This window comes from Acanthopagrus latus, chromosome 20 (assembly GCF_904848185.1).
Source record: "Acanthopagrus latus isolate v.2019 chromosome 20, fAcaLat1.1, whole genome shotgun sequence".
NCBI classification, from domain to species: Eukaryota; Metazoa; Chordata; class Actinopteri; order Spariformes; family Sparidae; genus Acanthopagrus; species Acanthopagrus latus.
In genome coordinates, this window is record NC_051058.1 from 14,608,544 (window position 1) to 14,632,198 (window position 23,655).

Sequence of the window (23,655 nt, forward strand, 5' to 3'; positions counted from 1 at the left end):
ACGACCCAGCACCTTTAAGACCCCCACTGTCCCCTCTATCATGGCAATGAAGCTGTCAGCCGAGCCAACATAGCAACATCTCACTTAAACACCTTTGGGATGCCCGTTTGATAAGTTGTCTTCCTGGACAAAATGGCTGGGTTACCGAGGTCGACTCCGGCCCTGTCTGGAAGGGAGCAGGAATGAGGTCTCAAGCTGGCACACCGGTGGTAGGAAGACTTCAAACCATGGGTGAATGGGAGGATGAGAGAGCAGGTTAAGGGGGGAGACACCCGTGGGAGGCCAGTAGGGGGTGGGGTTGAGGGGGGAGATTGGGTAGTGAGGGAGTGGAAAGGCCTTGATATCCGCGGAAAGCACAACAAAGCCGCAGCTTTTTACATTAAAAAGAAAGGAGATTGGCTTTTTTTCCACTAGATGCCTTTCGAGCCGAGTGTCATGTCCTCCCCAGGCCTGCAGGAAGTGAGAGGCTGAGCTCGGCTATAGCATTTGGCACATCTGAGGCACATCTGAAGTTCTAGCCTTCTGAACACTTGCATCAGATTTACAGGAGACCAGATATACTGGATGTTACTGAGTGAGGTGGGTGATCCTGGTTTAAATGTACACCGGGATCACCACACACAGTGGTGTGAAAATGAAAATAACTCCATCAACATGGGGGACTCAAAATGTCCTAATGCTATCTGCTGCTTTGTATTTCAACATTGTAGGCCACAAGTATGCAGTTATATGAAAGTAGGGCAAAATCATGTTCTGTTTATATATTGTGCACGCAAGGAGGGAAAGGGCGATCTGATGATGTTAAAACGGGATGGATCTTAAAAGGCATTCACTAGGGCTGCAATTAATCTGTCAATTATTTTTACAGTTAAATCTTAATAAATAGAAAAAAACACTGAAATCTTTAAAGTGCTTCTTTGACCAACCAACAGTCCAAAACCCAAAGACTCTTCATTTACTATCATGAATGAAAAAGAAAAGCAGCAACATTTTTGTACCTGAGAAAGCTCGAGCATCCACGAACATTTTAGGCAAATCCTGGAGGATGGAGTTAATGTCTGTATTTGTTTCCAAACCTCACATAACTTCACTGACTAGCAGATCCATACGTGAACAAGCCAATGGCACACAAAATGGCTCTGCTGATTGGACACTTCAAGTGGCTCTTCCTTGGGTAACTTATTGTGAATAATTTGACATAAGTTATATAGTCGCTAGAAAACATGGCAGAAAAGAATATATTCAATTCAACATAGTGTTTTAATGTTTAATGTCGAGTCTTACTATAATCTACAGGGCATTTTTAAAATAGAGAAATAAGATTACAATTTATATTGAAAAATTATTGATGATATCATTTTTTGGCCAGATCGTCCACTCCAATGCAAGGTTTAGTTTTAGAAACGCAAACTTTTCTTCCAGGTTAAACAAACAGACTTCACTGTGTATAAACCTAAGACCGACATTAAAAATGCCACTGAATGAAAATTAACAGCAATATCAGCCCCAGTGGGTGTTAACTGCTTGATGATTAAGCACGGTAAGTGTGGGGAGAAGAAAAGTTAAAGATTAATCAGCAGCCAATTAAATGCCCATGGCGAGGAAAGTAAACTGTCTTGGCACGGAGATCTCCTCTGTGATCTCAGTTTGCACATCTCTGCGGTGTGCTCGCAGATCACTAGCACACGGTATCACCATCCAAATGGTTTGTTTATGCGTGTTTATTTGTTTGTTCTGCATTTGGAGCAGTGATGGATTGTTATTTTCCCCAATTTGATTCAATACACATTTTAATAAGCAGCTTGCAGTTAATGATATCAGACGCCAGAGTGAAATACAAGCAGGTGGTTTTCATCTAGATTACTGTTGTAGTGTGACACACAAAATGTTAAGATACAGGTAATTATTCATCAACACATTGTTTATAAGAACATTCAAAATATCAAGTTATTCATATATTGATAATTCTATTTTGCTACACTATTATTCTCACAACTTTCATTCAATCATTTTAATCTAGCACAAAAGGTGCATTTTTAAAGATCAGTTTTGCAATGATAATCAAGTTTGAGCTTCTCAATGAATGTCCTTGCTGTAAAAACAGAGTAACACTACAACTTCAGTTCCCTTCACTTTTGAGAAAAGTTTGTTCATGATTTTGCAAAAAACTATTAAAAGGTATCAGAGCTTCACTGAAGAGAAGGTTAAATGTTGAACCGATCTCAGGTCAGCCTTCTGTGTATTAATTTTAAAGTTCTTAAACGTCCAGTGTGAGTCAGTGTTTATTTTTCCAACCCATTCTGAGGTTGTGGATTTATTCCACATCATTTTTGATTTGTGGAAGGACTCGTCTGCTTGGCTGCTCAAGGTCAGTTGCATTTACACCACGGGTTTATTATTGTGTTGTGAGCAGCAGCACAACAAACTTGACAACAGAAAACAAAAAACAGACAAATAAAGATATCATTAAAGATACATATTTGAATACAACAATAAATTAAAGATATGTTTGGAACTTAGGGTAATAGTTAAAGCCACAATGGGAAGGGAAAAAGCAAGAAAGCGATGAAGTTACATTAAGTTAAGTTATTTCTCATTTTGGTCATATTATTGATTAAATGAAATACCTTGAGCAATATTGGGAGCCAACAATATGGACTTAAAGCAAGGGACCCACAGGAATGGGCTGTTCATTAAGCTTTGATAGAGGCTAGAGATCAAGTCAAGACATACAGTGATTTATGAATTACTAAACAAGGCCAGATTCTGCAGCAACAACAACACAAACACACATAACCCGTTCTCAATAGACAGTGTTTCGCAAGTTCAAATGCGAACTTGGAATTAACCTCAGTGGATGCACCAGTGAGCTTCAGCGCGGGTTTGTGTGCATGTGTGTGTATGTGTGTGCGTGTGCTATGGCGAGACAGAGAGGTTGGTTGAGGGCGCAAACAACGGATGTGTGTATTGGAGAAAGTGACAACTTCTTAGCACATTAGTTATACACACGGGTCTTACATTTGCTAAACGTTGATAAAGTACATTATATTTCTTTGATTTAAATAACCATTAACAAGACTTAGGAAGGAGTTGGCGTACTTACAAAGTCCTTCTCGAGCTTCTCCACCTCCTGCTTGTAGCTCTTCAGTCTGCTGTTGTACATGGCTCGGCTCTGGATAGGGATCTCCCGCACTTCCAGGTCCATTTGTTCCAGCTAAAAGCCGCAGTTAACGCCATTAATTTAACACACATTTCACATGTTCATCCGAACTTCCCAAATAAAAATCCACATTTACATCACAATGTTTATCACCTTTACTGCACTCTTGAACAGATGCAAAAAAAAAAAATCTAGGCCTCCCTATCCTCTAATGATCACTTATCTCTTACTTTCTGTGCATTTCTGAAAAATGTATTGCCAAGTCTCAGAAAAGGTTATTGTCTATGACACAAAGCCGCTCAAGATAGAAACTGTGACAACTCTGAAAATCTTAAACTTTATGAAATGACTAACTTCAGCAGCATTAACTTTAAGATGTTCCAATGTTGATTGTAAAAGGAAAATGCCTCCCGCTCACGTCACTCAGCTGGGATAAAAGATGCGACAGACGAATGCTGTTCTGTAAATAAACACACAATCAAATACGAGGGCCCCTTCATTGCGGAGACATGCACAGGCCCAACAATGTCACAACGAATGAAGTAAAAGTACATTTGATGCGTGGCTAGACATTTCTCTGTGTGGCGGATTTGAAGGAAACTAATCACTGTGACATAACAAGACAACTGTGACAACAATTTGTCTCTGTCAGGTGACTTTGCTCATTTTTAAAGCAGCAACATGAAGACTCCCACCTCAAGATAATGGCTTGAAATGTGTCATAGGGGTGTCACTTAAAAGCAGATTACTGGAAAGTAATCATGTGAGGAGGAAGCCTCCTTCCTGCCACGTGCGTGTCTGCATGTCATGTCACCACCGGGATAATACAGGTGCCGTTGTCTGGTGCCAGTGAAAATTGTCCCCTCCCTCTTTGCACAAATTCATTATTTAGGAAATGGGAAGAGGAGAAAATTACTGATCAAAGACATACCAACTCTCTGACTTCTTCAAGCTGTTTGTCGACATTTAGAACCAGCTGTGTCTTCTCCTCTGAAAGGGAAAAAAACAGAAACATATTGATCAGCCGACAGAGTAACAGCGCTTCATGACAACAGCCTAACTCCCCCGCAACGGGGGAAGAGAGGGGGAGAGAGAAAGAAAGAGACTGGGAGAAAACAACACACGAGGACACATTTGAAGATATATTTACACATTCTCTCTACACGACGAGCCAACATTTGATGTCTCTTAGTTATTGGCGTCTATGAGGCCTTTGTTGGTTTCTGTTGAGGAGCAGTGAGACACCTCGTGCCAACTCAAAGGGAAGGGAGGTGTCAGCTTTGCTCACTTGCCAGAAGTATGAGTTCCACTCAAAATGACTAACGCACCGTTCTGCACCTCACCCCGTGGCTGCTCTTCCACATTACCCATTGAAACTCATTACGACTTGCGAGAGTTCCCGAGAAGCATGTGAACTACAGTACATGCCATCGTTATTTAAAGCAGCCAGCAACACTGCCACTTAATTTCTGTGCATGGGAGAACTGGCCTTTGTTCTGAAATTAGCTCTTTGGCAAGTGAAAGTGAACCAGGTCCGGTGGGGTAGTTTAGTGATCAAACACCATTAAATGTTTTTAAAAAAGCATCATTAACACAACACATTTTAATGGAGATTTTTTTTAAAAGGGAAGAGATTTGAACAAAACTTGGACATACATGAAAAAATAAAATGTGTTCATTTTATTTGGATTCGATTTTACTCACAGATTGATGACCAAATCATTATTAAAGCTCATCAAAAAAAAAAAAAATCAAATGTTTGAATTTGCTTGTTTTTCTCTGAATGTTCTTGTGACTGATTTTTTATGGCTGTGTCAGACACAATAAACCATTTTAAGTAATGCCTAACCAAGATATTGGTTGGCAGATATTATCGGGTGATATTGGTCTATCAAAGACATATAAGTTTCCTTTTATTAGCGATGATAATGCAGAATAAGATGCTAGAAATTATTTCTAATTCTTAAATTCCTGGTAATGTTTCATTGCACTCAATAAAGAATGGAATATTGCAGAAATGTTCAGGCCTTTTGCACAACAGACATTTTCATTTGCTATATTAGGAACAGTACAGGTGTTTGTAATAAGATGAATGATGGACCAGGTCTCTTCAAGTGTTCCCAGTAACCTATAACAGCCTGCGCGTGGCCAATTTTCACTCTCTATAGTAATAATTATTTACAGTATACTAAACAATAATCAGCTTAGTTAACTAATTAAGCAGTAAGTATACAAAAAAAACATATTACTACTGCTAGCATTTTATTTGGACGGGATAATTCAATATGTGTGACAATGGACGCCAATCACACTGCTTTGGAATGTCACCGCTAATTAAAGCTCACAAAGACACAATGTAATACGCTGTTTAAACTGTTTCCAGCTGTGAGCAGATCCTCCATTTCCTATGTTCAATGCAATGTGGGAGAATATTGTCTACTGCAAGTGAACGCATAGCATGTACTACACTTTTGGCATGGCAAAGGAAATCTCCTGTTTCTCTGTCCCTTTCATTTGGATAAAAGATGTTATGTTTTTCTTCAGTCTTTAAAACATAGTTCAAAATCAGAGGCTCTAATGAGTGTTTCACCCACAAATGGCAACCTTTTATTTTACATTATAACACCTGAACAGGATCATCCAATGTGACTGAATGACCTTGAGTTTATTGTACTATAAAACAGAAAAATAAAGTACAGAAAAAACACAACCTCAAATCACAGAGCTATCAGCTGTGGGATTGCAACAAAAAAAAAACACAAAAAAAACAAGCCAAGATCTTCATTTTTCAGGCACCATGGGCCAACATTACCTTTTGCCGGTCCTCAAATTCATTTTTAAAACCTGTGTCCAACCCCACAACCTACACAGTAAACAGCCAGGGGCAATTCACTGAAAGGTGAGATGGTGCTTTCTTTCTCAAACTCGGGCTCGAGCTGTAGGGCTGTGAAATATGTATGGATATTTACCAAGACTACAGCCCTGCTGACAGATGGATGAGGAGATTTGTACACAATAGTAAAGCAAATAAAGGAAAAGCAAGGTTTGGCAAGTATTCTTTTTTTATTGAAAAAAATGGTCCAGATTCGAGCTGCAATGATTGACAGGCCATCTCTTGCCATAAACACTCAAAGGTGGAAAACAAAATTAAATTTGTGTTTCATGGACGAAGACCTAACATTTCATTGTATTCGTATTCTAATATTTCTTGTACCGTAGGTTTTGGGGGATGGTAACACATAAATATACAAACACACGTTCATTTGATTGTTACATGAATGAAGACAGTCAAGGACAGTTTTTCCACATGCCCTGGCCATTATCAGCAATTGTGCACATGTGAAATAGAGAAATACAACAACAGCTATGACAAAAGGCCTTTGTCTGGAGCTATATTAATCTATTAAATAGAGGGCTGTCAAACTGCGGGAAGAAATCAGCCACTTCAGGAAGAAGAGCCAAAGGGAATTAAGAAAGGAGAGAAGAAAACACTTAATGAGAAGGAAGGGAAGTGAAATTCTACTGTAAACTATTCTGTTGGTGGCAGAAGACATTGAACAACTACTTATGGTTGTAATGCGTTTCCTGGCTTTGTACATATTCATATGGGCTTACTCTGACACAGTCAACAGATGGCGAGAGGAAGCAATGTGGAATTACACTGTGGAATGGGCTGCCATGAATCTTCAAAGATGCCAATTCCGAACCAGAAATATTCAGTCAGGCGAGGTTTTTGTGAGAGCCTGTGGCCTTTGAAAAAACCAATGAGCGGGTCTGAGTCCAGAGATGGAGACAAACGTTCCAAGTAGGGGTTGGAAACAGTTTTTAGCAGGAAAAACTGAAAACAAACTAGCAGAAATCAACTAGTTGGGGACAATAAAATTTAGCCAGCACCATCACATTTACAGTAGTCCATTATACAATATTCATGCTTATTCATGTGCATATTTAACATATCTTTTGGATTTGTGCAAACAATGCAAAGATTTAACACTGAAAACGCCAGCTGCCTTCCATTTTTGTGCACCGAACACATGGAATTATCCCAAAAACATCTCAAGATCTACAGGCAATTTGAGATGATGATCTCAAAACACTTTACCTCAGTGTGAAATTTTGTATTGATCATCTCCATGTGTATTGTTGTTTTGAAATGTTTTTGTATCTCAACATCATTCCTAATGAGAGAAACCTGAATGATTTGTGAGGCTTCAATAAAGGCTGTAGGCTTTCTTTATTTTGGATATATGCTATGGAGAGCGGCCTTCTTTTTGTTTTGTATTTGTACATATACACATATTTACTATTCTACCTCCACTTCCAATAGCAGCTCAAATGTATAGCATGCATTGCAATAAACAGTGTTTAGTCTGTGTAAATAGGGACAGGTCTTCACTCTCAAGAGAACAAAAAGGCTACTGTGTGCACAGCTGTATGATACTGGCAGAGTGATGTCTCGGTGATGATGTCTGTCTGTAACACTCTATAAATGTGGCAGTGAAAAGGAGTCATGAGTTTGAAAGTAAGAACATAGTGCCTATGGAAAAGTCTACCCTGAGAGTGTGCTTAATAAACAAGATTAGGATCTAGCTGGGCACTCACAATAGGATCACACCTGCTGCAACCCCTAATCAGTCCAATGAACCACTAAATCATACATGGTCGGCTACAGAAAACCTGTTTCCCCATACCTACTGCTCTCATGTCATTCGTCCATTAAACGATACACAACAATTTGAAACCATAGCTGGCATGTTCGCATCGCAAGACCATCTCCAGCTAAACCTAATGTCTTAGACATCCATCCTCTAACTTGGCCTCGACAAAATCTTGGGGATGCATGATATATATCAGCATGAAAAATGATCGGCAGAGTATTAGAAAATATAAATATTCAGCTATTTATTGGCATCCTTAAAAATATAACCAATAAATGGAGCCAATAATATAAAGCCAAACTGCTTTCATTGTACTCACAAGCGGGAAGTACAATACACTCCAAGTACTCCAATACAGTAGTTGTTGTTGCGATCAAGTTTTAGAATAATAGGAACACAATTTTGAAAAGACAACAGGCTGTGTTTAACAGGTACTTCAGCCAGACTTGGAGACACACTGCAGGGAAAGTTATAATGGTTGTTGTGCCTGTCCATTATCAGACTGAACTTTATTTTAAATTATTTTTCAAATCAGTTTGACTGTGACAAACTACGTTCCCCTATGTATTGTCTTAATCCACTTACTGTGAACTGTAAAGTCACCAATGACACTAAATAAACAATGCATTGGTTGCAACACACCTTGATCATGAACATTAATCAGTTCCAGGGTTCTCCCCAGAAATTTTTAGTATTGTGGTGCTGTTTTCAAATTTCACCATCAGTGATGCACAACGCCGTTGGGGTGGTCCGGAGGGGGCAGAGTATATCCGACCAATGAGAAACAAGTCTCGCGGTAAAACATTGCCAGATGAGGCCACTCCACAAGACTTCATCAGGAACAATGGGAAAGTGATGCACGGGCCTGCAAACTGACAAATTTCGATGGATTTGAGCAAAACCATCGGGATTTGAGCAAAATCATCGGGGAAAATAGGAAATAAACACCCTTAAATTGAAAATGAGTATAGTGGCACTGAGCTAGCAGTATAGTGGCGCAGCGCCGTTATTCCACAGTCTGCGGAGAACCGTGAGTTCAATCAAACAAATATTACACATCCTGAAACATTTGTGTCTGGCAGCCATGTGACTATGGAATGAGTTTAATTTAATGTGGCTAACACTGGAGTGACTGAACAGATAATCCAAATCAATAACACCTGAATGGTAATTTGACTGAAAAATATTTTTCAGTAATATCATTTATCCCTCCAGCCACAGCAGCATTGGCTGGAATTGTTTTCAGCTTGTGAGTCTGTTTCTGTCATAATGGCAAAATGTGGTCATTGAGCCTACAGCGGTAACGGGAACTAACACAGAGGTGAATCTGAGTATTTTGCTTGGTGTTTGTATGTCTGTCTGTGGACAGATAGTGTCACAACCGCACAAGATACAGTCATGAACAATTACAGGTGTGCAGTTAAAATAAAATCAGAGCCAGATTCTGAGATGTTGTACAAACAAGGGTGCTAGAATTAGGAAAGTAGGAAGTGGGAAGTACTTCATGCCCTTGGCCCAAATTTGTTTCAAGTTGCAGATCACCATGACTCAGTTCCAATCATTCCCGTCCACTCTAGTGTAGCTGGTATTGTTTTCACCTAATCTGTCTGACGGTGGACATATTCTGTCACGTAATATGTCAAAACAGTGCAAAATCTAGTCATTAAACTTTACAGATGAGTATTTTACACGAAAATGAAGGCCAAGTTTAAATATGGGTGTGTTCACATTTAATAATGTAGAAATCACTACTGAGTAGTCATGGGTCATAGGATGAACATGGTGATGGGCTTCGTAGTCCATCAGCATGTGATACCATCACAAGGTCTTCTCTATTTTGCCTATTTCTAAATACATTTATAACATTTCAGTCATATGGCTTATAACCTCTTCTGGAATGTATGCCCAGTAAATCAAATCAAGTCAACTGTATTTATACACCTAAATCTCTATCACGAGGCCTCACCTACAGTACACGTCTCAAAAGAGCTGAGTGAACCCACATGCCAAACACACACAAGTCTGACATCCAAACACAGCTCTACCCTGCTGTTTGAGATGGCCGAGCTCACTGCTCTATGCCATGAATGTCACTTTCTTCTGGGTAAATGAAACATGACCATTCCTTCTAGTTTCCTAGTACTGTGAATTCACGAACTCACTGGGATGAAGCCGTGTTGGGTGTACCTGTTGTACCTTAACTACTGTAAAACATGAGATGTTACTTGCCAATTAGGCTCAGTGTCACTCATTTTCACACTGGCCAGAACCATCACACAAGCCAAGCTATTTAACCATTCAGTAATACGTTTACATAAGCGTCAAGAACACGTTCGAGCTGCGTTTCACCACTTAGTGCGATAAATTACCAGAAGAAAGACTGGGAATTTGATTAAATGACAACACGACAAGGGCTGTGGGCTAAATTTACTACCGTTAGTTAGCCCGCTCAGCTGAGAATTGTCAGCTAACCGATAGCTAACTTCACCTCATCGATGTCAGCTAATACAATTAACTCTTACCTCCACTTAATTTGGGAATTTTGCCAATTTTGTTGGTTACTTCTGCCGTAAGTGTCCCAAAGTCCTGCTCGTAGGCTTCAAAGTCTGACGACATTTTGACGTTTAGGTTTAAAACAGGTGGCTTTCTGGTTGACAGTTAGCACAGAATAATAAAAACAAGGCTCGGATGGAGTTCCTTCCTTGAGTCGCGTCATAATGTGCTCGGCAAGGAACCGGAATTCTTTTTTATTTTTCCGACAATAAATGTTTCAGCTGGTGGGAATAAAACGCCAGACACGTTTATTTGTGCAGAATGTAAACACGCATTTTTTCCCCAGCTTCTGGTGTAGTGTGGTCGTTCACATTAATTTTAATTACAAACTGTCCACAGCAAGTGGAGGGTAATCCTTCCTGAAACACCATGAGGAAGGTTCCTCCCTGTATGTACACAGAAGAAAATCAAGAAAAAAACCAAGGAAGTGGCCAGGTTGGTAATTTAAAGTGACAGTTTTTTCCCTCATTCATAAAAACTGGGTGTATACGTGTACCGGTAAGCGTTCATCATATCTTTCATGTGCTAGCTGTATTAATCCCTTTGTGGCACCAGCGTAGCCTGATAGTACGGTACTATTGTCAAGCTGGCGAACGGTGTAGCTAACTGGCTAACTGCTGTAACGTTAGCCCTTATGCTAAAACGAATCGGGTTTTTTGTTTGTTTGTTATTTGTTTTTTTCTAAAAGTGTAATCATGTATTTATTTATTTTTTCGCATCAAAGATTTAACTTTTCCGGGTCTTGGTGGACAATGCTTATGTTTGCTTATATTGTTCCAATGCAATGTTTTCTTGACGTGAATTAGCTAGCTTGGTGGCTTAAGCTAATTAGTTGGGTCGCTGTTGAGTAAATGTCACGGCTGTGCAACCAGTGAGTCACAGGTTCTTCACGTTTAGTATGCTTTACTTTAGTTTAGGGCTACTGGCTTCATGTTAAAGTTGGGTATTTTTGACAGGTCCCTAGTACCATATGGTATTGATGACCAAGGCATGAAAGCCAGGGTGAAAGATGATGCAGTAGAGGTAAAAGTGGGAGATATATAACATACATTCTGACATTATGGAGTCCATTTTTTTGTCATTAAGGTTAAAATCAGTGTTGATTAATCAGGTGCAACTCAGCAGCATCACAAACTACAGACTTCATGAGGATTCGATTTATTACAGGGCTGTTACATCTGACTGCATCAGTTTTACATTGATGTGCTTGAAAACTACAACAAGCATGGCCACTAGTTTTAGGATTTGTACTAACTTGTACCATACATAACTGCAGTAGTGTGATGGTTGATATAACTGCTTAAAAATGAGAAAGCGTTTCACTTGATTGTAACCAATAAATGTATTATGATGAGTAGCAGCCCCAGTTATGATGTTTTAAAATTTCCCCCTTTTTTGTCTCACAGATGGGGAATTTGAGTCTGTCACAAGGTTAGTGTGTCCTGAAGATTGGCAGGAGAGGATGCTGCTCTTTGCCGGTACAAGGAAGAATGGGACACCGAGAGCCCCAGTGACCTGGGACCAGGCCAGTTGCTGGGTAATCAGAAGACGAGAAAAGATATGCGCGCCGTCTCTGCCGCTGACTTTGCAAGATAGCAGAGGAAAAAAGTAACACACTGAAGCTCATTCAATCATTTCAGGAACTGAACGGCCAATATACTAGCTACTTGTGGCGACAAAATGAACTTCCTGTCCACCTTTGTGACATTTGAGAACCTCCATGAGGTTCGAAGATTGTGCCACTGGGGTCCAGTCATAGCCTTGTCTGTCATTGCTATATGCTCCACCATGGCAATTCTGGACTCCATTATCTGGTACTGGCCGCTAGACACTACAGGTGGCAGCATTAACTTCATCATGCTCCTCAACTGGACTGTCCTCATTCTCTACAACTACTTCAACGCTATGTTTGTTGGACCTGGATACATCCCCCTCGGATGGAAACCAGTAAGGATTCTTGATTAGGGAAGGGGGCATGATATTGGTGACTTGCTGGTTTTTGTCTATAAATCAACAAGTGAAGAAGTTCTGTAGAGTGAAACCATTTAATCATAAGAAAGCTGTTACATCAAGTGTTTGACTTATTGGTTTGTCCCGAAACAGGAGAATCAACAGGATACCCAGTACCTACAGTACTGCAGAGTGTGCCAAGGGTACAAGGCCCCCAGATCTCACCATTGTCGCAAGTGTAACAGGTAGCTACATTTACCAAAGAGTGTGTGGTCTCTTATCTGTGTGAGAAAGTAACAGTGCACAGAGAGCTACTATAACTACAAAATCACTGGCTGTTACCAGGTCTCCATGCAGTTAAAGTCCTGCACACCATCACATCATCTGTTTATATGGTGTTAAATAGATTAACATCATCTATTTTTTTTTTTTTTTTTTTTTTTTTTTTAAAGCTCCTCTCCTTTGCCTCCCCTCCCCCAGGTGTGTGATGAAGATGGACCACCACTGCCCTTGGATCAACAACTGCTGCGGCCACCTGAACCACGCCTACTTCACCAGCTTCTTGCTGCTGGCTCCACTGGGCTGCTCACATGCTGCCATCATCTTCATTATGACCATGTACACGCAGCTGTACGAGAGGGTGAGTGCCCTCCTTACCCAACGTTTGAACATTTCACACTGATGTTATCACAAATGTCAAGCTGTTCTCTTTTCCCCTCACTGCAGATATCATTTGGCTGGAGCACGGTGAAGATTGACATGAGTGCTGTGCGTCAGTTCCAGCCCCTCATGCCCTTCAGTGTTCCTGCCTTTGCTGCCACACTCTTTGCCTTAGGCTTGGCACTGGGCACCACTATTGCTGTTGGCATGCTTTTCATCATACAGGTAAGGTTTTTATCGGAATGCACAATTTACAGAAGCTATTGCCGATGAAATGTGACATTTGCCATGGTCATATTGGGATTAACCTTGCACAGCCAGAGCACCTGAGAGCTGAATTTTCATTAGAAAACAAGAGTTGTTTGTAAAACAGCTGGTGGCTATCTGACCCAATCAGCATATTATGACAGGTGACTTGCTGTCTTTCAAAATTCCCATACCTCATTAACACAGTATTATTTTAGGTATGTAAAAATGCAGCCTGGTTCTACAAATTTACAGCTCATCCCTATTATTTAATTTAGTTCCACACACATTAAGAATTAATCTGTAAACATGGTACATGGTAAAGACACAGAAACGGCACAAAAAAACAACTGAAACAGCTGAAATCACAGCTGTAGTAATAAAATGCATACTGAGATTTTTCCAGGGCCGAAAGGGTTAAGCAAACTTTGAGGACTGGCTATGTGAAATTCCAGTAAAATCAGTGATGCAAAAAGTTATTTATTCAAGAAAATACAAGTGAACTGATAATGACCTGCTCTCTCCTTTTTCTCAGATGAAAGTCATCATACGAAATAAGACCTCGATCGAGTCATGGATCGAGGAAAAGGTCAGGATGTCTCAGATTTCCAGTGAATTTGTTCTGTAATGACATTTTGTGGTGCTAGTGTAATTCACAATGTAATTTGTATTTTTTTATTGTTTGATCTACAAACAGTATCATAAATTGTCCAAATGCATATTTATTTGCACAATACTGAATAATTATTCAAGAATTAGTTTTTAAAATGTTTTCCACATTGCCTTTCCAAAGTTCTTTAAAACTTTTATAATTCATGCACACAAGCTCCAGGATCATCTGTCAGTACAATACAGTGCGCAGATTACAGAAACCTGACACCGCCCCACCTGATCCCTTTGACACACATACACACACTACCACTCTTTGTGTCTATTGTGTCCATCAGGCCAAAGACAGAATACAGCACTACCAAACAGGGGAGGACTTCATCTTCCCGTACGACCTCGGCAGCCGCTGGCTGAACTTCAAGCAAGTCTTCACGTGGTCAGGGACGCCCAAGGGTGATGGCCTTGAATGGCCAGTCCATCCCAAGTGTCACCAGCACACCTTAACTGTAGGTTCAGTTTGTTTTAGTTGGGTGTATAAATCCGAAATGACTTGATAAATTAAGTTTTTTGTAGAATGCATAAAAGCAGTCCTACTCTTGATCTTTGAACAGTAGTGACTTTAACTGTCTTATTTCTCTTTAAACAGATTGAGCAACTGAAGCAGAAAGCTGACAAACGAGTGAGAAGTGTAAGTACCTGCCAATTCCTTATTGTGACATCTGCGTGGTGCTGATTTACGTGTAGGACAGCCTACAGGCTACACTGGCTTGGATATTTGTGCCAGCTCTTCCAGCTCTGTCATTTTCTTCAAGTTGTACTTTATTTTATAAAACAAGTCAGACTTTGTGAATACATGCCTGTATCTTGTATGAATTTGAATTGGTCAGAGCAGTAGAATAACCAGATATTTTGTATGACTTGGCCAGCAGGTCCAGTACCGGGCAGTGGAGGACTATAACGGAGCTTGCTGTCCGCTGAGCAAAGGCCTCCAAACCTTTTTCAGAACCCCGTGCACTGAGGAACCCAGAATCCCCCTCAGTAAGGGGGACACCATTCTGGCAACCCGTGGCACCAAGTGAGTTAAATTCAACCAGAACTAAAGCAACAATGATCCAGATGTATCACATCTTCCATGTTTTGGTAAGTTTTTATTTTGATTGAGGTTTTTAATCACTGTTTTCTTCTCCTTAGATGGTGGATGTATGGGGACAAAGTTTTGAGCGAGGAGCAGATGATAGGTGAAATGAGATGCTACCTCTGTGGCTTGAAGTGATTTTGTAAATACACTGCAGCAGAAATGTGTTATAATGTCTGTTTCTTTCTGTTTCGCATTTCAGGGGGAGACCGTGTAAGGGGATGGTTTCCAAGGCGATGTGTGGAGAAGTGCCATTATGACACAGCTGCCAGTGATAGCACCAGCGATAAGAAAGTAAATTAATATATTTGAACAGGCTTTATGTAGAGCAGGGGAGTTAAACTGAACAAAAGGCGGGCGTCCGTGTTCATCACTGTACATCTACTGATGATGTCATGCCTGATGCTGCAGGCTCATCATGAAGAATTTCATACTTTGGTTACAATTTCCCTTACATTTCAAACCAAACTTGAATTTTTAAAGGCAACATCATTCTCTAAGTCTTACTGAGCAACTTGTTATCTATTAATGTCTCAAAGGGACTGGACCCATGGGTTCAGTTTGACTCCTCTGACAAAGTGTTGAAACCCAGCAAGTCTTAATTTCCAAGAATTGCCACCAGGCTTTATTGTGATTGCATTGTGATTTACATGACTTTTTACTTGAATCTGTTGTTTTTACTTGTGTTGATGTCCTTTTTTGCTAATTATGCAATGCCTCTGCCCAGCTAACCCCGGGGCTTCGTCATGCAACTCTTTCTACAGTATGGAGATAACACTTAATTTCTTTTTATTATTTTTGTAAAAACAAACTGTTGGCCTCAAACTAAAAATTGAAAATTAAAACAAAAAAAATCTTCTGCAAGAGTTGTTGGCCTCTGTCTTTGTGATTGATTCTCATGTTTTAATGCATATTAATTTCTTAAGTGCCTATGGATTTTTAGATATGAAGGTTGTGGGTAGGAGAAAGCACTGCACTGAGTCAGGCATACCTCACTGTTAACCCTAAACATCTCATTTATATTCTGTCATTTTTGGTGTTGGACTAAATGTAGAGCAACTACATATATTCTGTAAAAATAAGAAGAGTAAAGGAGTGTTCACTTTAACTATAGAGAATTGCATCCATCATGTATCAGTATGACTGGATGTAGACCAATCTAACTTGGATGGTTTCAGTGTTTCTGTTGGTTTCCTTTGTGAAGCATCTTTGAGTACTTTGAAAAGTGCTAAATGTGTTGTTAATAGAGATTTATCAAGCACTTATGTGAATATACCCGCAATGTCATGATATAGTTTTTATTCTAACTTGATTATCACGTGTAAAAAAGGAGAAAAAAAAATCATCAGCCGAGTGAAGCTTTGGCTAAAATCTAGTTCAGAGCCAACCTAAGTTGAACTACTATAATGTAACCTACCAGATGTAAAACAAAGAAAAAAAATGTGAGGTAAAATTGCTCTTTAAATATGTAGGATCCCTAATTATGGATTATTTTTCATAATCTGAGTTTTGCGACAGAGTGACACTTTGCACAGAAGGTCAGTCAATTAAGGGAATTTGGGACCATAGGACCATTTTGAATCTTGACAGTATAAAGTATAAAACAATTCTATAGCTGCTTGCTTTTGGTCAATGGCCCATTATTAAGTTTCAGTTTTGGCCCTTGTGGGATAAAGTTTGTGGCACCCATTGTCTACTTGTTTAGTTTACAGCACTGCTAGCCTGAAATACACTACATCATTAATCATAAGTTCCATATAGACAACTAATGATTCGTGTTATTGTTAAAACAATTACAGTAAAAGTAAAATGCTGTAAATTCTCTCTGTACTTCACCGTTGGTCCCTGGCAGGCTTTTGACTACATTTCCCACAGTTCCCATCTTTCCCTTCAACCAATCAGCGTGCACGTAAACTGTCACGTGAAACTGAAACCTCCCAGGTCAGGCGTAAATGACTTCCACCACAGCGATTTGGACTGGAGTGGACTGGATGAGACAGTTCCTCGCTGAATATTAGCGGATTTACTCAGTAGCTGTGTGGACAGAAACACTCATGTAGCTCGCTGTTGTTCCGCTCCTCGCGTCGCTTTCACATTGTTATCCCCTCACAGGTAAGCGCATGCTGAAGTGCCAGATTGCTTTTTTGCCAGATTGTCAGATTTCTTCGTGTATGGGCCGCACCAAATGTAGTTCATTACAAAAAACAGAGCGTTTCGTTATTACAGAGTCATAGGAAACATCACAAACGTGTACGCACGATTGTGATTTTGATCCCGGAGGATGACTTTGCAAAGGATTTTGTTGCAGTTTCTCACAGGCAACGTGATGGTGGCACTGAACAGCTAGCTAGCTACGACTTGGCACAGTGAAGTTCATCAGAGGTCTGGCTGTCAACTGTTGTGGGAGAAGTGACTTGCTTGTTATTTACGAGGCTGTCAAACATCGCGCGAACTGTCGTGTTGCTGCACTGTTGTCTTGTTAGCTAGCTAGCAAGAAGTCAGAGTGGGCGAACATTGAGCAACTTTCAGGGCAGACCCCCTTGTTATATGCTGAGTATTCAAGGAATTTAAGGAAAAGTCACATTGTTGACTCGTTACAACATACTCTAACTCTGAGGGCTCACCTACACCCTGCAAGTATGTTAATGATAGTGTCTGTAATTGGCATTTTCTGACTACTTCCAGATATTTACAATGGAGCTTGTCAGCAGCTGCAAACAATGGATAATAGCTAATAGAGATTATTGACCAGACAGTACAGACACTCATGTTGTCAAACTAGGCTTTAGATTCAGACAGCTGGGGCAATTTGTATGAACAGCTTCCTCTGTAAACATGCAGTAACGATAGATAGATAGATAGATAGATAGATAGATAGATAGATAGATAGATGTTAACAAATAGTTTGATCAAGAACGGTAAAAAAAAAAAAAAAAAACATCTACAGAGAGTCGAGTCGCTTTGCTCTAACCTGCAGGTCTTCATCAACAGAAATATCATTGACTCAGTTTATCTGTGCTGCTCAAAAAGTACAAAAACAAAGAGGTGATTTTGTTTATTGAGATTAAGGAAGATAAGTAATTGAAAATAAAAAGCAAAGAAAGGTTTCTTAATCTACTCTCAATCAAAACATATTCCCTTTCCATCACTTTTTAAGAGTGAAAAACAGAGTACAGTCTTTCACTCCCAGGCCGAGTCTCAGCTCATTTTTTTTTTTTTGTCAAGTCGAGTTGCAAGTCATCCGAACAGCGACTTGAATCGACACAAGGCTATTATAACTTGTTCTGTACTTCTTCTCTTGCATGTTGCATCCTGAGTTTGTCTCTTGTGTTCTCAATAGTCTGTAGTTTGTTTTTGACTTGTCTTTTTTAACTTTCCACCCTCCAGTGTTTGCCCCGCCCTCGAGCAGCGACCCCCTCACAACGCCTGAATTTCCCTCCGCCAGTAACATGTCCATGTTCAGCACGGGCATCCTTGTGCTGACGTCACCTCTCCACACCCTCCCTTTGCGCATCGCTCCTGTGCTGAGCTCAGCCGCTCAGCTTGTGGAGCGAACGCTGTACGTCCACCTCCACCCCGGCCTGAACCTGGGAGGTGGGAGCCAGCCTCGGCCAGTTTTCATTCCGCCGGTCGTGGACCTGTCGACGCTTATTTCCCGCCTTTACAGCAACGCGGCTGACGTGTGCGGACACCTGGATGTGCGCGTTTTGCTGACCAACGTTCGCGCCCAGTCCCAGGCGGTTTCAAATGGCCCCTTCCCCTCGCCACAATCTCTTTCTCACTCCCCGGAGGTGGTGCTTACAGACTTTCCTCTGCAGGACCCTGGAGAGTCCCATCAGGTGACGCAGTGTCTGCAGAGGTACACGGGCCACTGCTACGTCTGTAGTCCCAGCCTGCCCTCGGTGCTGCTTCACCCACAGCTAATGAAGCTGCAGGAGCAAGAGGAAGAGCTGAAAGAGCCCGAACAAAAGGCAGAGCCCTTGGAGACCTACAGCGATGTGGTGGTAGGGGGGACGTTTGACCGGCTTCACGGGGCCCACAAGACGCTGCTCAACATCTCATGCCTTCTAGCCAACAGAAGGTTCCTCATTGGTGTGTGTGACCAAGCAATGCTGAAACGTGAGTTGCTCATTCTCGGTTGGAATGCTTATTTTGTGAGATATTTCTTAAGTTACTGTGTCATATTTTTTCTTTAATCATTTTCTTTTCCGATTTAGAAAAGGTGCTCAAGGAGCTGATCCAGCCCTACCCCCTGCGGGTCCAGAGACTGCAGGAGTTCCTGCAAGACATCAAACCCTCGCTGCAGGTGGAGATCGTGCCCCTCGACGATCCCTTTGGAGTGTCCGTGGTCGACCCCCTGCTGCAGTGCATTGTGGTTAGCGAGGAGACGAGAAGGGGAGGCGAGGCGGTCAACAGGAAACGCATTGGGAACGTAAGTTTAGGAAACAAACGATACCTGTAACACAGACGTTGTTGTTAACATTTAGACCGAGTGCAGCTTTTTCCTCTACATGTTCTTTTTTTAAGGTTGATTTGATTGATTCAATGGTGAAACATCCGATTTATCAGGTTTACAGTGTGTGATCCTAGTCTGTGTTCACATCAGCGGCATTTTGTTTTCCTGCTTCCTAAATCAGGGCCTTCCAGCTCTCATCCTCCATGAGATTCAGCTGCTCAAGGATGCCCACCACACTGAGACAGAGGAGGAGAAGATCAGCTCCTCCAGCCTACGCTCGCGCCTGCTGGGCACCCTCCTCACCCCACTGAAGGTAGGTCAAGTTAACAAGGTTTTCTCGCTGCTCGCTGTTTTCATGCAATAAAAGGCAGCGGAGCACCTTGTAAACGAGGGTGAAACGTGCAGATCGGCGGTCGGAAACTTGAATGTTTAACTGTTCTCGCGGGAGATGTCTCCTCCGGGTTAAAAGTTAAACAGCTTTTCTCTCGAGGTATATGCCAAAGTACAAAGTGTTAAGCAACATCAACAGGTAGAAAGATAGATGTGTGTCAGGAGCAGAGTTTTTCAGGTTGACTCTTAGACAAAGGCCTACAGACAACGGGAACGCTAAACAAATAAGATTTCTATGTCTGATTACGATTTCTGTACATCAGTTCACTAAAAAGGAAAAACTGCAAATTGAACGTGACTTGTGTTCGCTCTGCATGTAGACCACTGGTTCCCAAAGCTTTCTTTAATTTCTGTGAAGAAAACCAAATTAAATTGTTGTTTTTAGAGATTATTATTTCAGATTTAAACTTGAAAACAATCACAAGATTTTCTTTTTTCCTTTTTCTTTATTATTCTGCACCCTCACTTATCTCCTGTTTCTTCTGCGCTAGGACACGTCCCATCTCGCTCCCCTTCCATATGTGATCGGCCTGACGGGAGGCAGCGGCAGCGGGAAAAGCTCCATCGCCAGGCAGCTGGAGGATCTGGGGGCAGTCCGGATCGACTGCGACAAGCTGGGCCATGAGGTGTACCAGCCTGGCACAGCGGCATATCACAGAGTGCTGGAGGAATTTGGGTCAGGTGAGGAAAAGCACCCCATTAAGGCCATGTCATTACTGGAAAGGTTTGGACATGGGTCGGGATGTGTCATCATTGGAGTGTGACGCACTTTTGCAGTGCCTTTTTAGGATTTGAACACTTAAGTGATTGACATAATGAGTGCGCTGTTGCAAGTAAAGGTCAGGGGCGTGATACCTCAGACACCACTGATTTGATTTTTGATTAAAGATGACGGGACCAATATCAGACTAATGGAGCATTTAAAGGGCCACGAGGTCCTACATCACCCCTCTTTTAACTGATCCATGTTGTCACTCCTGTCGGAACATCAAGTCCTATGATTTATTATTATTTCTTTTTTTTAGATATACTACATGATCAGTTTGTATTCTACAAACGATCCCTGCTTAACGACAAAGATGAGTGTCAACAAATGTTTTGAAAAACTGAATTTCAAACAGGATGTCTCAAACATCATCGGAGCCATTTCTAACTTTGCTCCAGAAAGACACATTTTGTTTTTATGTAAGGGGACAAGAAACCTGCAGCTCCATTTAAAGTCCACCTCTAGTGTTTTTTCATCTTGTTCTTACAGTTTGCACAAAGTTCAGCTATACAGTACATATAGAGAACACATACAAATATTTTAATCAGAGCTATTTAGTAGCACATTTTGTAAATTTGTTTTGTGTATATGTGTAGCTACATACTTCTGACACATTGTACCTGGCCATAAACAACTGGAAAACAAAGAAAAATATTTAAAATCTACACTGAAACTACCAAACAAGTCTTTGAGATCCAAACTGAGATCCAACGCTTTGTGAAACCGCATGCGTCTCTCGCTTCTTTCAGATCTCCTGAATGAAGATAAAACCATCAACAGACGTGCGTTAGGGAAGAAGGTTTTTGGAAACAAGGTAAAAATATGACGTGTGAAAAATGTTCCAGCACATTGCGACGATGCAGAATAACTTCTCAGATAACGCCACTATGTGCTTTTTTTTTTTGTTCATGCAGGAGAGGTTAAAAGCCCTAACAGACATTGTATGGCCTGAGATTGCACTTCTGGTGAAGGGCAGAATCAGCCAAGCCAGACAAGAAGGTATTTGATTTATTACTCTTTGTACTACAGAGCTGTGTAAATGACTAGTTTTTGTGACTGTAGGTTTGCTGTGTTGTTTTGATATTCATACACAAACCATGCCATGAGGTGTGCCGTATTTCTCAACAATTTGTGGGAAAATTGTAATTGTAATATGTACTTTCTTATTTCTGTAATTGCGTTTTAACAATTCAGATTCAGAAAACAGCATTAACAGGATCAATAGTTTAGCAAAAATATATCCAAAAAGTCTTAAAAAGATCTCTTTTTAAGTTAGTTAAGCTACTATACTGATCTTATTGACGCATACATACACATATAATAAAGAAACTGCTCTCGCTTTCATTGAGAAGAGATTATACCCTTAATTATCCAATTGATCCGCTGCTGTTTGCAGGTAAACAGGTGTGTGTGGTGGATGCAGCGGTCCTTCTGGAGGCCGGCTGGACGGACATGGTCCACGAGGTCTGGGTCACCGTCATCCCTGATGAGGAGGTAACATGTTTTGTACCTGCAGACATGGACTCGCGTTCACTTGAGTGACTGTCAGTGTAAAGATGACCACCGCTGCTCGCAGAACGTAAAGAGTTATTTAGACAGAGTTTAAACCAGAGACGGCTCCTCAAAGCACGAGTGTGATGAGACATGTCTTTTTTTGGTGCGACCACTGGGGGGCGACAAAGTTCAAATTTTCAAAGCCTACACACACAAATTAAACACTGGAAAACTTGCTTTGTTAATCTGTCCCAGAGGCTGTCAGAGTGGGAGGCAGGCCTCTCCAGGGGGCCTCCAGACAGTTTGAGGGGAGGTTCAGTGAGCGGAAGAGTGAAAATATTACATTATTTATCAAAAGGATGAAAGAATAGCCTCAATGTGTGTGATTTGGTTTAAAGAGATAGTTTGGGGGGAATTTTTACTTCTCCCTCTTTCCTAGAGTCATAAACTAATAAATGCCTTGAGGCAGACCGATTATATATTTTTGGTGTAGTTTGAAATTAAGTCAAAGAGAAATGATAGGCTGTTTTCACTCAATTGATTGGTGTCTGTGTGATCAAGCAACATAATTATAATAATCTTTTTCCAAGCTTTATCCGAGGAAAGATCCACAGCCCCAGACTTTGACAACCCCTGATCTAACCCACCTGCCTCCCTTTGTTTCCCATCCCAGGCAGTGTCAAGGATAACGGAGCGAGACGGTGTGACCTCGGAAGATGCCGAGCGCCGGCTGCAGAGCCAGTGGTCCAACGCCAAGCAAGTTGAACACGCCAACGTGGTGCTCAGCACGCTGTGGGAGAAGGAGGTCACTCGGAAACAGGTGAGACACTCGTCACACCATCAGTTTGGGAGAGTAAAATTAGAGAACAGTAACTCGTGTAATACCTGGATGTGTTTGTTTTAAAAAGGTACTGAAAGCTTGGAATCTTCTTCAGAAGAGAATCCAACAGAGGCAAGAGGGACCGTAGGAACACGTGTGCGTCACTACATCATCTCAGCTGCGAGCGGCAAACACAGAACAAGCGTGTGTCGGGTCCAGGGACTCGTGTGCATGTATGACTGATCGACATGAGGAAACGCTGCCTTAGAAAGAAGTGAGAGCGGTTACTGTGCCATCGTAGCAAAACCCAACAAGCTTCTTTGACCAAGACTCAGTGCCTGATTCACTTTCCACCGGTTTTTAAAGTCTGGTTTTATTTTTAGGATGCTGTGTGAAATGAAAGGGGGAGGGGGCAAAAAGACTTTATAATAGTAATAGTAATAATAATAATAATAATGATCCCTAAACAAAATAATATTTGGAATTCAAATGCTGGAATTCATGTTCGGGATTAATAAAGTGTCACCTTATCTCAAGAGATGTAGGTCTGTTTTCATCCAAAGATTTCTTTGTTTTTAAGAATAGCCTGCCTGTAAATGGATATCATCGTTTTAATATGACCACCATACTGCATTATTACGAGACCAAGCCTGCAAAATCTTATATATTCTGGGTATTTTGTCAGCAGGCGACAGTTAATACACAAGCTCTGTCCTGTTTCCATGCCACGTCTAACCCTAAGAAAAGAATATGAATGT

At 41.0% G+C, this 23,655-nt stretch overlaps 3 protein-coding genes across 10 annotated transcripts in view; 2 read left to right on the top strand and 1 right to left on the bottom strand.

Moving 5' to 3' along the window:
* vti1a (vesicle transport through interaction with t-SNAREs 1A) overlaps positions 1-10,569 on the bottom strand; it is a 126,977-nt gene extending 116,408 nt beyond the window's left edge. For all 4 annotated transcript variants that reach the window (XM_037081316.1, XM_037081318.1, XM_037081315.1 and 1 more), the window contains exons 1-3: positions 10,341-10,569; positions 4,092-4,150; positions 3,104-3,214 (exon numbers count right to left, since the gene is read on the bottom strand). In XM_037081316.1, the coding sequence (XP_036937211.1) occupies positions 3,104-3,214; positions 4,092-4,150; positions 10,341-10,434 (264 nt within the window). In that variant the 5' untranslated portion in view covers positions 10,435-10,569. The remainder of the gene's footprint in view (positions 1-3,103; positions 3,215-4,091; positions 4,151-10,340) is intronic.
* Positions 10,570-10,658: 89 nt separating this feature from the next.
* zdhhc6 (zinc finger DHHC-type palmitoyltransferase 6) lies at positions 10,659-15,837 on the top strand. Of its 4 annotated transcripts, none has more exons than XM_037081313.1 (11): positions 10,659-10,806; positions 11,778-12,318; positions 12,475-12,566; positions 12,802-12,961; positions 13,048-13,206; positions 13,763-13,816; positions 14,175-14,342; positions 14,483-14,524; positions 14,766-14,911; positions 15,028-15,074; positions 15,174-15,837. In XM_037081313.1, the coding sequence occupies exons 2-11, from the start codon at positions 12,052-12,054 to the stop codon at positions 15,272-15,274; spliced, it is 1,236 nt and encodes a 411-aa protein (XP_036937208.1). In that variant the 5' UTR covers positions 10,659-10,806; positions 11,778-12,051; the 3' UTR covers positions 15,275-15,837. The 4 variants fall into 4 exon arrangements, with proteins under 4 accessions (XP_036937208.1, XP_036937205.1, XP_036937206.1 ...); XM_037081310.1 differs by having other exon boundaries at positions 10,660-10,806; positions 14,763-14,911; XM_037081311.1 differs by having other exon boundaries at positions 10,728-10,869; positions 14,763-14,911.
* A 1,075-nt stretch (positions 15,838-16,912) lies between these two features.
* Positions 16,913-23,437, top strand: coasy (CoA synthase). Of its 2 annotated transcripts, none has more exons than XM_037081531.1 (10): positions 16,913-17,083; positions 18,359-19,090; positions 19,189-19,403; positions 19,609-19,740; positions 20,309-20,498; positions 21,333-21,397; positions 21,498-21,582; positions 21,980-22,077; positions 22,751-22,897; positions 22,986-23,437. In XM_037081531.1, the coding sequence occupies exons 2-10, from the start codon at positions 18,421-18,423 to the stop codon at positions 23,043-23,045; spliced, it is 1,662 nt and encodes a 553-aa protein (XP_036937426.1). In that variant the 5' UTR covers positions 16,913-17,083; positions 18,359-18,420; the 3' UTR covers positions 23,046-23,437. The 2 variants fall into 2 exon arrangements, with proteins under 2 accessions (XP_036937426.1, XP_036937425.1); XM_037081530.1 differs by lacking the exon at positions 16,913-17,083 and adding an exon at positions 17,463-17,608.
* Positions 23,438-23,655: the final 218 nt, after the last annotated feature.